General features: G+C 45.6%; 1 protein-coding gene across 1 annotated transcript in view; it reads right to left on the bottom strand.

Moving 5' to 3' along the window:
- Window positions 1-207: 207 nt before the first annotated feature.
- Window positions 208-17442, bottom strand: part of EMX1 (empty spiracles homeobox 1) — a 38518-nt gene continuing 21283 nt past the window's right edge. Inside the window, exon 3 of the mRNA XM_056814071.1 lies at window positions 208-977. Coding sequence (XP_056670049.1) covers window positions 810-977 — 168 coding nt within the window. The 3' untranslated portion in view covers window positions 208-809. The remainder of the gene's footprint in view (window positions 978-17442) is intronic.

Below are 17442 nucleotides of genomic sequence, written 5' to 3'. Positions count from 1 at the left end.
CTTTTTTCCTTATTCCTTCCTTCCTTCTTTCTTTCCTTCCTTCTTTCTTTCTTTCATTCATTCTTTCCTTCCTTGCTTCCTTCTTCATCCACACTTATGGCAACCTCTCATTCACTCCCCCATAATGTTCACTCCTAGCACCTTCCTAGAGTGCCGAGTCCACACCACTGAGGACTGAAGCCAGGTTTCAGGGTTACTCAGACAAAGTTTTTTTTTTCATGTTTGTTTTATTATCCACAGGGGAGGGAGACACAGGAGGATGTCACTAAGGCCTATAGCTGGGGTCACAGTAGGGAAGTGGGGATTGGGGATTTGAGGGGTCTTTGGACAAGAAATAAATTAAAATAAAAACTCGTTCAAAGGCAGAAGGAGGTAAGAACAGAAAAGGCAAAGGGAACAGAGAAGGCTTAGGTAGGGGATCAGGGTTGAGAGTTCCAGGGCAAGGCTGACAGGCTCACTGAGCCAGAGTAGATGCTTCTGGTCATTCGACCCAGCCCAGCCCGAGGAGTTTGGAAGAGACACAACATGGAGGAAGGTGTCCCTTCTTGCTTCGCCTTCCCTTTCCAATCAGCTGCTCCCAGTCTCTGAGTCCCTTGAGGGTCCCACAGTAGGAGTTGCCCACTTCCTGCTGCCCAGCCCAGCAGGGATGAAGGAAGGCTGAGGAGTGGGCTTTTGGGCATGGTAGGGGAGCTCAGGAGATAGGGCAGTTGGTTTCCAGTGGGTCTCGCATGAGTCCATTTATGGTGTCCCCTAGCCCACCTGGCTCCCCTCATTGGTTTCTCAGCTGCCCCCCCACCCCAGGTCCCTTCTTAGTCATTGGATGTGACATCGATGTCCTCGCCGTTGGCCTGCTTGGTGGCAATGCGCCAGCGGTTGATGTGGTGGGAGCCCTTCTTTTTCTGGTCTGACTCAGGGCCCTCTTCTTCCAGTTTCTGACGCTTATACTTTGTCCGCCGGTTCTGAAACCACACCTTCACCTGAGGGTGGAGGAGGCACAGGTCAGGTGGATAGAGCCCCTTCATCACCCAACTATCCATCCACCCATCCACCCATCCATCCACTCATCCATCCATCCACCCATCTATCCATCTATCTATACATCCATCTACCCACCCACCCACCCATCTATCCATCCACCCATCCACCCACCCATCCATCCATCCATCCATCCATCCATCCATCCATCCATCCATCCATTCATCCATCCTTCCATCCATTTATTAAAAAAAGAAAGGTTTTAGGAGAGTCTTACAACAGGGAAGGTCAGAAATGGAAGGAAACAGAACAGGGTGTCAGAGCTGGGAGGGACCTTAGTTCAGTTCAGGGAATGTCGGTGTTGGGGGGCGTCTTAGAACAGGGAATGTCAGAGCTTGAAGAGTCTTAGAACAGGGAATGTCAGGGCTGGGGAGGAGCTTAGAACAGAGGGTGTCAGCTGGCAGGGGCTTTGGAACAGGGAATGTCAGCGCTTAGAGAGTCCCAAAACATAGACTATCAGAGCAGAAGGTAATGAGGGCCCCCGGAGCTCCCCGCTCCGTGTCTAGAGAGGGAACCAGTGACCTGGATGCCGGGTGGGTGTAGCCCAAAGAGATCTCCGCAGTGCAGTCTGCGGTCTCATTCTGAACTACAAACATGGCACAGCAGTAAAATGGGCTGACCCAATCTGCCTAAAAGCAGACTATCCAGAACAAGCTGCCGGGGAGGGCGGGAGGGAGCGGGTGGGATTTCCTGCTGTCCTCCGCACGGGTCAGACCGTACTGAAAGAAGATGGCAGCGGCCCCCCCCCCGCCCCCCCGGGGAGGGGCAGCGCAATAAAGCGCCCCGAAGGCCCGTCGGCTCCTGCTTGGCGGCAGAGAGAGGAGCCAGATTTCCACTCGGAGCCACTAAGAAAAGGTCTTGGAGATTTAGCAGGCTGCCGGCTAATTCTTGAAGGATGCGCCTCCTCCAGCAAGTTTCCCCTCTTTTGTCTTGAGCGCCTGCTGGACAGCTCCCGGGTGCCCCGGAGGCATCTCGGACTGCGGGACTAGACAGGAGCTCCTTCTCGTTATTGCCCCGCCCTTTCCTTTTTCGGTCCTGGTCTTGCCTCCTTCTCATCTGCTCCATACAGCCAGAGGCCAAGCCCTGCCCTAGGATCTGCTCTCTCCCCACCCTGGATCAGACCATCTCCTCCAGGACCACTGAAACGGCCTCCTAACCGGACTCCGGACTGCCACTGCCTCCCCACTCCAAATCCTCCTCCGCCCCGAAGCCCGGCTCTGTCCAAGCTGCTCCCCGACTCAAAAATGTTTAATGGCGCCCCAACTCCGCAGCTTGGTTCTTGAACCCCTTCACAGTTTGGCTGTGTCTGTTCCAGATTTATCTCATTTTATTTCACATCCCATTGCAGACAAGTTGGCGTCTTTGCTGTTCCTTGTTCCATCTCCAGAGGCCATGCCTTTGCTGATGCCCATGGCAGGCACACCCTCCAAACTCACCTTCTCCTCCTCCTGACTACGAATCCTGAGCTTCCTCTACTGAGGTGTCGAGAGTTCCACTGTTAATGGAGATCTTTCTGGACTCCCTTCATTTTTAATTCTCTCTGCTTTCCCCTCAGATTCTCTGGGGTAGCTGATCTGTGGATAACTTGAGTAGGTAACTCCCTAGACGACAAGCTCTCCATATCTGATCTCTGTAGCACCAGGGCCCAGCACTCAGTAGGTCCTTGATACATGCTTGTTGGGTTGATGTCTCCTGGCAGTGAGTGTTTATAGACAGTTTATCTACATCTGCCATCAAAGATAGGAGCTCTGGGTTCTAATCCTGACCCTGCTATTCACTGTGTAACTTCAAAACAATTATTTCCCTTTCCTGGATCCTAATCTATAAAATGAGAGGATGGAGACAGTGTGGCACAGCATGTGGATGAGGAGTCGGGATGCCCAGGGTTCAAATCCTGTCTCAAACGCTTACCGTAACCCTCCATCTTTTTGCTGAATGACCCCTTCTAGCTCTGCTCTCTGATGATTCCTCCCCCCACAGCTTGCAGGAGGGGGTCCCATACCTGGGGGTGTCTCATAGGAGGTGGGTTGGGAACAGGGACTTTGGAAGAATATTTGAATTAACACCCCAAGGAGAACTCCCAGAGGGGGAAGAGGGGAAGGAAAATGAGGGCATCCGCCTAGGGTGAGGGAGAAAAGGGCTCTGGGACCCGGGAACCACATATCCTGGACCCTCAAGCCTGGGGACTTACTCTTGGACCTTGGACACCAGGACCAGTGTGGCCTGACCCCTCAATCTCGACCCAGAGCTCTAAACCCCTGGACACTTAGCCCAGAGAACTGATGTCCTGGCCTTTGGCCCCATGACCTGAGCCATGGATGCTCGGATGACCTCTTTGACTTTGACTAGTCAAGCCTAGTGACTTGCTCTCAGGGATCGTGGTCCAGTGGCCTGAACCCAAGCCCAGCAGCCTGGCCTCTCTAGGACAGTCTAGCTGGTTTGGAGTTGCTGGGGAGTACTGCTCCAGCTTTGAATTTAGTGCCACCATCACTGTCATCAGAGCTTCCAAATGCCAAAATAAATCTCCCTAAAGCATAAGCTTACCCATAATATCTCCCTGCTCAAGAAGCTTCCGTGGCCCCCTATTACCTCTAGAATCAATTCTTTTTTTCTATAAGAGGCAGGTTAGCTCTGGTTTTGGAATTGGTAACAGAGATGGTATGATTTTGTGGGACTTGAACATAGTTCAGTGGAAAGAACACAGACTCTAGAGTCGTGAGACCTGGGTTCAAATCTTGCTCCGACACATATTACCTGAGTGACCTTGGTCAAATTACTTACCTTTCCTGGAATTCATTTTCCATAGGATTTGAACTAGATGACCTCTAAGATACCTTTTAGTTCTAAATCTGTGATCTTTATTGGATACATAAAATCCAAGTGTCCTGGGTTCTAATCCCAGTGCTGCTGTTAACGTCTCTAGCTCAGTTTCCTTATCCATAAAAATGGGCATAAAAATGCCTAGCTTGCCTTTTTTCCATGGAATCTAGAGGAAAGAACCCTGTCTCAGGAGCCAAAAGACTTAACTCTGGTCTTGGCTTTAAACAAAGCTCCACTGAACAGCGTGTAAATTTTATACACATTTTCTATTTACTCATCTGTTATTGGCTTTGGAATCAGGATGAGCCTGGGTTTAAACAGTGCTTCAGCCATTTGCTAGCTGTAAGACCCTGGCTAAGTCTTGTTAGCTCTCCCAGCCTCAGTTTTATCACCTACAAAAATCATTATGAGGCTAGGTGGCACCAGGGTACACAAACCACTGGCCCTGGCATGAAGAGGACTCATCTTCCTGAGTTCAAATCCAGCCTCAGACCTTTCCTAGCTGTGTGACGCTGGGCAAGTCATTTAACCCTGTTTGTCTCAGTTTCCTTATCTGTAAAAGGAACTGAACTCCAATATCTCTACCAAGAAGATCCCAAATAGGGTCACAAAAAGAGTCAGATAGGACTGAACAACAACAAAAATTATATCATTAATTATATCATTATATGAAAAATATGAAAAATATCATTATATCATGAAGCCCCTGCTTCATGAGATTGTTGTGAGGACCAGATGAGAACAAAGTGCATTGAAGATCTTCAAATCCTATAATTATTCACTAGTATTTCATACTAGGATCATGTAAGCTCTTTGAGGGCAATAATAATTTCTTTTCTGTATTCATACCTGGCATGAATTCTAGTTACGCCATATTTTCCAGGGAGATGGTGGACATAAAGTTCACTGGGCCAAAAGGAAATAGGTAGCCTAAAAGCTAAGCCTCCCTCCTACCTTATTGAACAGACTTAAATCAATCTCGTTTTCTCCCACCTCCATTTTTCTCTTTTCTTCCTTCCTTCTTTCTCTCTTCCTTCCTTTCTTCTTTCTTTCTCTCTTTACCTTCTTTCTTTCTCTCTTTTTTCTTTCTTCCTTCATTCTTTCTCTTTCATCCTCCCTCCTCTTTCTTTCTTTCCCTTCTTCCTTCCTTCCTTCCTTCCTTCCTTCCTTCCTTCCTTCCTTCCTTCCTTCCTTCCTTCCTTCCTTCCTTCCTTCCTTCCTTCCTTCCTTCCTGTCTTTCTTTTTTCTTTCTTTCTTCCTTCCTTCCTTCCTTTCTCTCTTTATCTCTTTCTTTCTCTCTTTCCCTTACCTTCTGTTTTCAAATCAGTACTAAGGGTTAGTTCTAAGGCAGAAGAATTAGAAGAGCTAGGCAATTGGGGTTGAGTGACTTGCTTTGGGTCACACAGCTAGAACCCAGGTCTTCCTGACTCCCGGCTTGACTCTATCCACTGATCCAACTAGTTGCCCTCTACCGTATTTTTCAAAAGAAGAAACTGAGGCAGAGTGGATGTGATTTCTCCAGGGTCATGGGGAATGAAAGACAAAACTAATAGGATTAAAACCTAGTCCTCTAACTCCCAGACCTGAGCTCCTTCTATCATCCTCCCCTTCTTCTGGAAGGCAGAAGTGCCCCAGTGTTTCCCCAGGGCACAGGTGCCCCTGGGAGTTCTTCTGCTTCTGCCCTTGGCTCCTGACCAGGTCCAGTGCTAGCTCTGACTGTGACGCGGGTGCAGTGGGTGGATGATCTCACCCTTCCCGACGGGCACTGAGGTGGGTGAGTCAGGGCTCTGCAACTGCAGCATTGGGGGCGGGGTGGGAGAGAGGAGGTGCCAGTTCCTGGGAGCTGCTGCCATCCATCGCAGCCGCCCAGGGAGGGCCATGTGGCACAGAGGAAGCTGCTGGTTCCCAGGCACTGGCAGCCCCAGGAGGGGGGAGGTGGATCAGCAGGAGCACAGTTGGGGGAGGGGGCACCCCAAAATTGTTCCCAGCCCCTGCTCTCAGGCTGCCTCAACCCATTCTGTCAAGGAGAAAGGGGCCTGAGCACCTCCCCCACGAGGAGGCTGGGACTGAATGTTCTCCTCCTGGGGAGGGAGCTCTGGAGTGAGTAGAAGGCCATAGAGTCATCCTCCCCCCATTTTACAGAGGAGAGAACTGAGGTCTGGGGAGGAAAACTGACTTGCCCCAGGCCACATGGCTATAGCCTTCTCTTTCCTGCCCATAGGCTTCATCCTCTATGAAATAAAAAGACTGGACTAGATGGCCTCAGGTCTCTTCCAGGTCTATTCTATAACTTCCTCTCAAGGAAAAATAAAATAGACTTCATTATTAGCAATTTTTCAAAAAGAATACTGGGAATAATATCAGTAACCACTGACTCATATGCCAACACTTGAACTCAAACCTTTGATTCCAAATAGTGCTCTTTCTAATACATCGCCATGGAACAATGATGTCCTCAAAGCAGTGAAGCACTAATGGTGGAATTTCAGGCACAGTGACTAACAGGGTCAGGAAGAGATATTGTAGAGTTGGTAAGAGGGAGAATCTAAGTTTTTCTTTTGCTAGCTTTCCCCAAACTACCCTATTTTTATTTTTCATATGTTTCATATATAATTACGTTTGTGCATGTCTCCTTTAGACAAATATAAGCTCCCTGAGGGCAGGTATTATTTCACTTTTATTTCTGTGTCCCAGCACCCAGCACAGGGAGTGACAGATTTTGGTGCTTAATGCCCCAAAGGCTATTTGGTAGAGTCAAGCAACTCCTCTGGTGTGTAGGATATGGGGTATATAACTCCTCCTCCCCTCAATGGGGAAGTAGAGAGGACACACACCCTTGGCTGACCCCAGTGCTGAGTATACCAGAAGAGGCTTAGACCACCCATACCCTAAAAGCCACACAAAATTGGGACACTAATGCATTGCTGGTGGAGTTGTGAACTGATCCAACCATTCTAGAGGACAATTTGGAATTCTGCCCCAAAGGCTGTAAAACAATGATACGGTAATACCACCAGTGGGTCTGTGTCCCAAAAGGATTTCTTAAGAATGGGAAAGGACCTGCTTGTACAAAAATGTTTAAAGTTGCTCTTTTGGTGGTGGCAAGTGGAAATTGAGGAGATGCCCATCCATTGGGGAATGGCTGAACAAAACTGTGGTATATGGCATAAGGAATGATGAACAGGATGACTTCAGAAAGAGCCAGAAAGACCTACATGAACTCATGCAAAGTGAAAGAACCCAAGAAAGAACATTGCAACATGGTCTCAGCTTTAGAAGGGAGGAAATACGAGGCTCAGTAGGTCGATCAATGAGCCCAGAGTCAGGAAGAATTGAGTTCCAACTTAACCTCAGATGCTTTCTACCTGTATGGCTCTGGGCAAGTCACTTAACCTCTGTTTGCCTCAGTTTCCTCATCTGTAAAATGGAGATAATCAGAGCAGCTGCCTTCAAGGGTTGTGAATCAGAGTATGTGTAAAGCTCTTTGTAAAACTCACAATGCCATATAAATGCTAGCAATTTATTATTATCATTAGCCTTAGAGGAAATGTAGCTCTTGTTCCCCTGTGTGGCATCTTATTCAGCCAAGATGGTTCATGTTGGATGCTAAGCTGAGGACGGGGAAAGGATTGAGACTAAACCTGAGGCGCAAACTGTAGTGAGAAGGACCAATTAGCCTTCAGCAGTTTTGTGATATTGTGACCCAGTGGACTCTCAGGGACTGCATTCTAGGAGAACCACACCTGAATCCCACTCCAGGGTCAAGGATGGTTGCTCAAGAATTCCTTCCCAGAGATGACCTTCCAGCCTCCCCAGAACTAAGGATTTGGGGAGCTGCCTATCTCTGAAGAGGACTGGGGCTTCCTAAGGTCTGACTGAGACCGTCCTCCAAGAACTGGACTGGCCACCATCTCCTCTGATCCTTTTCCCTCTCTTCAGAACCTCCTCCTCACCACTCCGTCCTCCTGACAGAAGACAACCACCCTTACACACTCCATCCCAAATCATCAGGAGTTTCAGAGAAGCTGAGAAATGTCAACTCATTCAAATGAGCATATCAACTACTTTGGGCCTCCCCACCAGCCCCAGGGAGTCCTCCCAAAGCTCCCCTCATCTCAACCTTCAAGTTTTCATTTATGTGCTGTCTTCCCTCATTAGAGTAGGGGGTGTCTTTTTTTTTCTTCTTTTTGTATTCCCAGTCCCTGGAGCAAAGTAAGTACTTCATAAGTGCTTCATCCATCTCCATCCATCCATCCATCCATCCATCCATCCATCCATCCATCCTTCCATCCATCCATCCATCCATCTATATCTATCTCAGTCTATATATCTGTCCATCTATCTTGGTCTATCTATCCATCTAACATCTATCTACCCACCATATATCCACCACCTATTCATCTATCTCTCTACCTATCATCTAGCTATCCATCATCTATTTTATCTAATTATCCACATCTGTCTGTCTGTCTCTTTCTCCCCTACCTACCTTCCTGTCTCTGTCTTTAACTTATTATGTGTCCTTATATAAGTCAACTTCTATTATCTATCTCTCCATTCATATGCCCATCACCTATCTATACATCCATCTCTTTATCTATCTCTCTATCATTTATCTGTCTCTATCATCTATCTCTTCATCCATACATTTATCTATCTAGTCATCATCTATTCTACCCATTTTACTGTCTCTCCATTCATCTATCCATTCATCCTTTATCTGCCTATCTATATGTTTGTCTATTTATAGATCATGTTTATCTATCTCTATCCATCTGTCACGTATCTGTCTATCTCTACCTAGACATTTATCATCTATCTCTCCACCCATCATCTATCCATACAGTTATCCATCTACTTATCTCTCTCTCCATCTATCTATCTATCTATCCATCTCTCTGTCTCTTTATCCGTCTATTGTCTATCTATCCATTCATCTATTTATGTCTTTCTCTCTACCCTTAGCTAACTATGTATCCTTAGATAATTCACTTCACCTCTCTTGGTCCCAGTTTCTTCACCTATGGATAGAATTCCCACATTCCTCTAAAACTGAAAAAAATAATCCAGAGGAAACATCTGACCCTAACCCCTTCCTTTACAGTGAAGGAAACTGAGGCCCAGGGAGCTTGTGAAACTTGCCAAAGTCACACAGACAGTGAGCATCAGAAGAATTGTGAGAACCAGGTGCGAAGTAACCTTGGCAGTATTTTTAAATAATAATAGACATATAGAGGGCAAGTGACTTTCCCAAATAGCACATGAGTATCCAAGATCAGACAAATGACTATACACCTGTATAAGCTCAATATATCCAAGTATTACAGAAAATAAAGAACTTTGGGATTATCTGTTGTTTCCCATTATCTAGTTCCTGCTCTCTCTCTTCTGTTAGGATCTTGTTTCAATCACTTTTCAAATATTTAGATTCTTTCATCTATATATGACTATGAGAGGTAACTAAATATAATCTCTCTCCCACTAGTATTGGAGCTCCTTAAGAGCAGAGGCATTCTCTGTATCCTTAGAACTCAGCAGAGTGACGAGCACTTATAATGCTTGCTGACTGCCTGAACAGATCCAGTCCCCTGCCTGTAGGGCTAAGCCTTCCAGAACGGAGGGTCAGTTACTCTGTTCTTTGAATGTCTTTCAGGATGTAAAACTCAAGCCAGACTAAGAATGCCCTAACACCCAAGATTTTCCTTTAGCCCAACTGCAGTCCTTCCTGCTCTGATTGTTTGGGAAATAATCATTCAGTATCTTCACCCTCTAAAAATGTCCACAGACTTTACCCCCAGCTTGCCCCCTCCATCGGGCTCTCTTCAAGCAATCCCCTGTTTCATTAGCTGGACCACATGATATGGTTGTCAACTCTGCCCTCACTTTAGTCCTAACCCTCTCCCTAACTTTATGCTCAGCCCCAATGAGGGGTACTTCTCGGTTCCCAGCTCCAACTCCGCTGCTGTCCTCACCTACACTTCCAATCTCTGACGAGTGAGCCTTCGCCACCTTATTGGGCCCCTACTCGAACCCCTCACATCATCTCCTCTTCCAACTTTAACGTGGAAAAAAGTCATCAACTCAGCACTTTCCATTCTTGAAAAGATCAGGTTGATCAGTTGTCCTGTGACTCTGCTCCCCATCCCTGTGGACTTCCTCATCCAAATCAACTTTCTGGAGCATCACTCCCTCCTCTAGTCTATCTACCTGAATGTCAACTTCTTGAGGACAGGTTGTCTCTTTGTCCTGTATTAAAGGTGCTCCTAATGTTTAGCACAGTGCCTGGTACGTATTAAGTGCTGGAAAATGCCTTTTCTTTCATTCATTCATCTCCATATCTAAAATATATCCTTAATCCCATCATGAAATTCACTCTAAATCCCCCTCTTAATCGCAAACCCATATCTGATCCTGCTCACACTCAATCCCTTCCCCAAGTCACCCCACTCTCTTCTTCTTTCCCAACATGGTGTTACTTCACCCCTGTTCCCCACTGTCCCCAATGTCTAACTTCATCCTGGTGTAGTGGTTCTGGGTTCTCTAAGGCTCATTAGTGGACCCCAAGATCAGATAGGTGCTCCCTAGCTGGAACAAAGGGGTCAAGTATGGGCGTGCCAAAAGACCAGATGTCCCTGGACATCATAGAGATTATCTGGTCATCTAACTCCTCATTTTTCAAAAGAGGAATGTGAAGCCCCAAGAGAGGAAGTAAATTTGGGGTCACACAGCTGGGCAGACCATGAACTGGAACTCAAGTCTCCAAGCTCTTTTAATTAATTTAGACATTGACTGAAAAATCCTCCTTCTATCTCTGACTTTCCTGTCCCTCCTCACCCCATCTTACCAAATCCCCTGAGATAGTTCTTCCCCCCATATCCACCCCCCACTTTGGCACCAACTCCCTTTTCATCTCCCCTCTCCCTCCTGCCCTTCATTTCCACCTCCCACTCCCGTCCCTGGGCTTGCTCCTACGCTGCCCTGATAAAAGCCGGAACTCCCTCCCCCGACCATCTGAAAAACCATCCCTCCCCTAGTCCTGCTCCCCCACCCCCAGAAATGCACACCTAACACACCCCATTTCCCCCATCCCAACCCTAAGCCCTGAGGAAAAGAGTCAATAAAGATTTCCTCTTCTTTGATGATGTAGGAGGAAAGGATGCTAGATTTGGACACAAGAAACCTAAATGTAATGACTGACTCCATCACTGCCTGGGTAACTTTGGGCAAGTCATCAAGCCTCTCTTGGCCTCAGTTTCCTCCTTTGTAGAAAGAGATTAGATTAGATTGGACCAGATCAGCACAGCCAGTGTGTCAGTGCATTGAGGTGATACTTGAACTCAGGTCTTTTTAGCTTCCAGGTTGTGATTTGCTTATGCCTGTTTAATGATGGCCATAGCCTCCTTCTAACTTGTTATCCTGAGTCGTGACTGACACTCCCCTTGATCATGGAATGAACCCTAGCCTAGCCACAGGATGCCCCCCACCCAAGCCTGAACACAGAGTGCTCCCTCACAGGACCAGCCCCCTCACCAAGGAGTCCTGGGCAGAAGTGGAAACTGGAGGGAGGTAGACCTGGAGGATAAAGTATGGCTCCCTCAGTACCATCATTTCTTGTTCAGAGCCCCCATCCCAGGATGCTGCCTTCTTATACTTAGGGCAACAAAGTCAAGGAAGGGTTCCAGTTTGAAAGCCACTGTGAGCTGGCATCCTACAGAGGACTGTGGGCCATTGGCCTAACATTGCTGTTCTGTCGCTGTCCAGCATTTAGGTTCTGCCACTTGTCCCAGGGAGCAATGCAATGGGTGAGGGCACTTGATATGGAGTCAGAGGATCTGGAGGAGCAGCAAGGTAGCACAATGGATAGACATGTCTGGGGTTTGGAGGATTAGGGTTCAAATCTGGCCTCAGACACTTTCTAGCTGTATGACCTTGGACAAGTCACTTAACCCTGTTTGCCTAGTTCTTGCCCTTCTTTCTTAAAGTTGTTGCTGAGACAGAAAGTAAGGGTTTAAAAAAAGTGACCTAGTCCAACCTCTTCATTTTACAGATTAGGAAACTGAGGCACAAAGGTTATGAGATGAGACTTGTCCAAAGACACTCGCATGTCAAGGGTCAGACATGATCTGAACTCAGGCCTTCTAGACTTCGTGCTTAGAGTTCTGTTGTACCACACTGCAATCCAGTTCCCTAATGAGACAAAGCAAAGGTTCTGCACCACCACCCCCTGCCCCTTCAGGAAGTCCTTCCCTCTTTTCCATTGCTCACTACCCCAACTATCCCACTACACACTAATTGGTCTTTATTCTGAATTCTTATTGCGTGTATGACCAGCAGCATATAAGCTAGCTCTAGATCAGACCTCAGGATCATGAAATGTTAGAGCTGAGATGGGGCTGGGAGAGACCTTAGAAGAGAGAATGTCAGGGCTGGAGGGGACCCTAGAACATAAGATTTCAGAGCTAAGAGATGGTAGAACGTGAAATGTCAGAGCTAGTGTGGGGAAATCTTAGAGCTTGGAACTGGAGCCTTAAAACCTAGAATGTTACAGCTGAGAGGGACCTTAGAATCCAGAATGTCAGGACTGAGAGGGCCTTAGGGATCAAGTTTAAAGCCCTCTTTTTCCAGAAAGGAAAGCTGAGCTTCACTGAGGGACATGATAGGCATGAGGTCACAGAGCTAGAGAGTGGTGAACCCAGACTTCTAATCCAGATCCCCAGCCTCCTATTTGCTGCTCTTGGTTCTCCACCAGCCTCTCTTGCCTAGCTCCCTTGCTGCTACCTGAAGGTGTCTTGGCTCTCCAAAAAGACTGTGGGCTCCCCGAGGGCAGAAATCATGTTCCCCTCCCTTTCTCTAGCAGAACTGAGCCCATAGTGGGGTTCAGTACAGACTTGGGATTCATGGAGGCAGATTTTGGTGCAGAGTTCCGGAGGTCTTCTTGGAGGTGGTAGCACCATGGGATATCCTCCCTGGTGAGGAGGCAGCAGAGGGACCGGACTGGACCCGGTGTGCAAGAAGAGCTGAGAACTCCAGGCACTTCCTAGCACTTCCCTTTCAGAACAAGTCACCTTCAGCCTTCAGGTTTCTAACTCAACAGAGGACAGATGCAACTTTGATTTCTCCCTCCATCCCACCTCTGGGTTCTCCCAGTTTCTCTCAGTTCCATCCAGGTTTAGGCTGACTCGAATCTCTCATCAGCAGAGGAGGGAGCATAACAGGTAGGAGAGACACTAACCAAGGAAGGCAGCAGTTCCAGGGAGAGTCTAAAGAGCCATGTGGAAAGAGCACTGGACTAAAAGTCATTAAAAGTCCTCTTCCTGAGCCTCAGCTCTCATCTCTATAAAATTATGGACTTGGATCTCTTAGTTCCATTCCCAGTTTTGACATTCAATGTCTCCTTCTATGCTGTTAAGAATCTGGAGGTGGGGCAGCTAGGTAGCTCAGTGGATTGAGAGTCAGACCTGGAGACAGGAGATCCTGGGTTCAAATTTGACCTCACACACTTCCTAAGTGTGTGACCCTGGGTAAGTCCCTTTACCCCTATTGCCTAGACCTTACCATTCTTCTGCCTTGAAATGAATACACAGTATTGATTCTAAGATGGAAGGCAAGGGTTTAAAAAAAGAGAATCTAGAAGATTGTTGACCAACTTCGCAAAGAAGGTAAAGGGAACAAGCACAAAATGTCTACTATGTGCCAGGCACTGTGTTAAGAGCTTTACTTGGGGGCAGCTCAGGGGATAGAGAGCCATACTTGGAGAAGGGAGATCTTGGGTTCAAATCTAGCCTCAGACACTTCCTAGCTGTGACCCTGGACAAATCACTTAATGAGGATTGTCTAGCCCATCATTCTTCTTCCTTAAAACTAATATACAGTATTGATTCTAAGATGGAAGGTAGGTTTGTTTAGAAGAGCTTTAATAGCAAAACCTCATTTGATTCTAAACCCAAATTCATAATCTCCCAAGTTTTCTGGCCTTCAAGACCCCCCAAAATCTGCCATTGACTTCCTTTTTCAGCCTGACTCTCCATAATTTCTCCTCCCACACTCTCTATTCCACCCAAATTGGGTCCCTTGCCTCTAGACAAACTCAATTTGGTTCACAAGCTTTCCAGCTCAAGAAATACCATCTTTCCCTTTCTATCTATTAATATTGCCACCCTCTGAGGCCAAGTTCAAATGCCACTGGACCTTTCCCTAATGCTAAAAATGATTTGCTCTCATTTGATCTAATATTTCCCAATCTGTGACTCAAACAGAAGAGACAAGGAAGGGAGGGAGCAGGTAGACACAGTCAGGCATTCCACTTCCATTTTGGGACCTCTGGGAGCCCACCAAGCTCTGGACATGTGTGTAAAGGAGAAGGAGGAGTCCTGAACACAGTTGTAATAACAGATTTCTAGAACATTATAACATTTACAAGATGCTTTCCTTATAACATCCCTGTGGCATGGGGAGTTCGAATATTATTGTCCCCATTTTACAGAATGGACAGCTGATACTCTGCAAAGCCAAGTGACTTCTGAAAGCCTTTCAGCTAGCACCTACCAGGGCAAAGATTTGAATACAGCTCTCATAAGTCTAAGCCTCGCACTGTTCTCATGAAGGGAAGTTAAAAAGAAGGAAATAGTCTGGCACTTCTACAAGTGGAAAGAGCACTCATGGCTCCGGAGTCAGGAAGACTTGGGTTCAGATTTGGGGTCTGCCTCTTGCTAGCTTTCTCTGACTTGAGAAAAGTCCTTCCTTTGCTTTTCTAGGACTCAGTTTCTTCATCTGTAAACACTAGGGACTATATGGACTAGATGAGCTGGGATGCAGTGAATCTGGTCCAGCTCTATTCCAGAGAAAATTAAGAGAAGGGAAGAGATATGCCAGAAATGGTGTTAGTTGGATAGGAGACAAATGAGAGATAAGCAGATTATTTCTGCATAGATATATGATTGATATCTATCTAGACAGAAATCACATAAGTAGATGACAGATGATTATTATAGAGAGAAATAAATGGATTAGAGAGGCAGAGCAGCAGAGTTGACAGAGGGCCAGCCTTTAAGTCACTAAGACCTGAGTTCCAGTCCTATCTCTGACTCACACTGGTTGTGTGACCTCCTCTCTCATTGCTCCCAAGTAATGACTTCCTTGGTAGTTCCTTATAACCGAAGAAATCACAATTAAGGTTCAATAAATCTAGAGATGATGGCAGTAAGATATAGCAAATAGAGGCTCAACTGGGTCAGGTAGATCTATGTTGAAATCTTGCCTCTGACACAGACCATCTGACTCTGAGCAACTCACCCTCAGACCCTAGCCCCCATCTCCCACCATAGTGTCTTTTCTATGATTGGACCCCATGCCTGGAGCTCTCTCCCTCCCATCTCCATCTCCATCTCCATCTCCTGGTTTACCCAGCTTTTTTCAAATCCCAGCTAAGACTTACAGGAAGCCTCTCCTGATCCCCTATAATTCTATTGCCTTACTTCTATTGATTATTTCTTCTTTATCCTTTCTATCATGTGTTTACACTTAGCTGTTTGTCTATTGTCTCCTCATTGGAACTTCAAATTTTCTTCAACCCTTCTTTGATGCCCACTGTTATCCCAGCACCTGGCATATAGTAGATGCCTGATAAATGCTTATTAATTGATTCTAAGATTCTTTGTTAGGTGGCTCAGTGGTTAGAAAGCTAGGTTTGAAGTTGGGATGTCCTGGGTTCAAATCTGACCTCAGACACATCCTAGCTATGTGACCCTGGGCAAGTCATTTAACCCCAATTAACTAGTCTTTATCACTCTTCTGCCTTGGAACTGCTACTTAATGTCAATTCTAAGACAGAAGGCAAGAGCTAAAAAAAGGCAAGGGTTGATCTGCTTTGGTAAAGGATATTTCCTTACTGGAAATTTCCTACATTGATAAAATCTCAAAAGAAAAAAAATGAAACTAAGCAATGAAGCAATGATAGAGACAAATGATCCGCTGATATAAAAAAAAGAGATGAGGAACAAAACAGACAGAAGAGAGAGGCAGTGCTGCAGAGAGAAAGGAGGCAAGAGGCTGCCATTTTCTAAACCAGGACACTCATGGGCAAGTCACCTCAGTTTCCTCCTGTGTAATATGGGGATGGTAACCCCACTGGCATCATCTCCCATCTTGAATTGTTGTGAAGAAATGGATTTGCCAACCTTAAAGCCCTGAAGAAATGGGAGTCATTCTCATGGATGGATAGACAGATAATCCAGCCATTGACTGATAAATCAATGATAACTATATAACTGCTAGATAGAGATGACATAAAAATAGCTATGATTCAGTAAAGATATAGAGATACATACACATACAGATGATCAATGAATCACTCAAACCTATTTAGTTTAATTCAATATTTCAGCCAATGATTGGCAGTTTCCCAATTGGACTTCCCTGCCTTGATCTGAGGCAGATAATAATAAAATTATTAATAATAATGGCACTTACAATAGTCTAGGCACCACGCTAAGTGTTTTACCAATATCTCATTTGATCCCCACAACAACTGAGAAGTAGGAACTATTATTATCCCCATTTTACAGAGAGGAAACTGAAGCAGACAAAGGTTAAGTGATCTTTCCAAGGTCACACAATTAGTAAATGTCCTTTAAATATTCTATCAGGATGTCAATTATATGTGTATGTAATACATATCATATATATACACGTATTATGTTTTTGGTCATTTCAGTCATGTCCAACTCTTTATAATCTCATTCAGGATTTTCTTGGCAAAAACACTGGAGTGTTTTACTATTTCCTTCTCCAGATCATTTTACATATGAGGAAACTTGGGCAAACAGGTTAAGTAACTTGCCCAGGGTAACATTCTAGTATCAAAGGCCAGATTTGGACTCCCAAAGATGAGTTGTCATGACTCCAGGCCCAACACCTTATCCAATATACCACGATGTTGCTATCATATAGAAATATATATGATATACACACACACATACATACATTGATACTATATGATACCCTATAATTCAAATAGCTAATTGAATGAAGAATGAGTAGGGTATGAAGGTGGGTAGGTGGATGGATGAATGGATGGATGAATGGATGGATGGATAGATGGATAGATAGATGGATAGACAGATGGATGGATAGATAGATGGATGGATGGATAGATGGATGGATGGATGGATGGATGGATGGATGGATGGATAGACAGATGGATGGATAGATAGATAGATGGATGGATGGATGGATGGATGGATGGATAGACAGATGGATGGATAGATAGATAGATGGATGGATGGATGGATGGATGGTTCGATGGATGGAAGGATAAAAAACATTTATTAAGATTTCTTGAGATGCTGTAACCAAAAGAAACATTCATCCTTTACTGATCAACATCCTATTGAAAAGAACCTATCTCTGTTTAGTGAAATATCCCTGTTTAGCTATTATACATCCCTATCTATTGAAAACCAGCTGGGCACATGTACATAGAGACAAGGCCAGATAGAGAGCAAAGGAAGCAGATTCATAATATCCAATCTAGACAAGTAATATAGAAACTGAGGGTAGAAAGATGCCAATAAATGACTAGGGTTTATA

The sequence above is a fragment of the Monodelphis domestica genome, chromosome 1, assembly GCF_027887165.1.
Source record: "Monodelphis domestica isolate mMonDom1 chromosome 1, mMonDom1.pri, whole genome shotgun sequence".
NCBI lineage: Eukaryota > Metazoa > Chordata > Mammalia > Didelphimorphia > Didelphidae > Monodelphis > Monodelphis domestica.
Note: the sequence above shows the minus strand (reverse complement) of the source record. Positions and strands in the feature narration are given on the sequence as shown.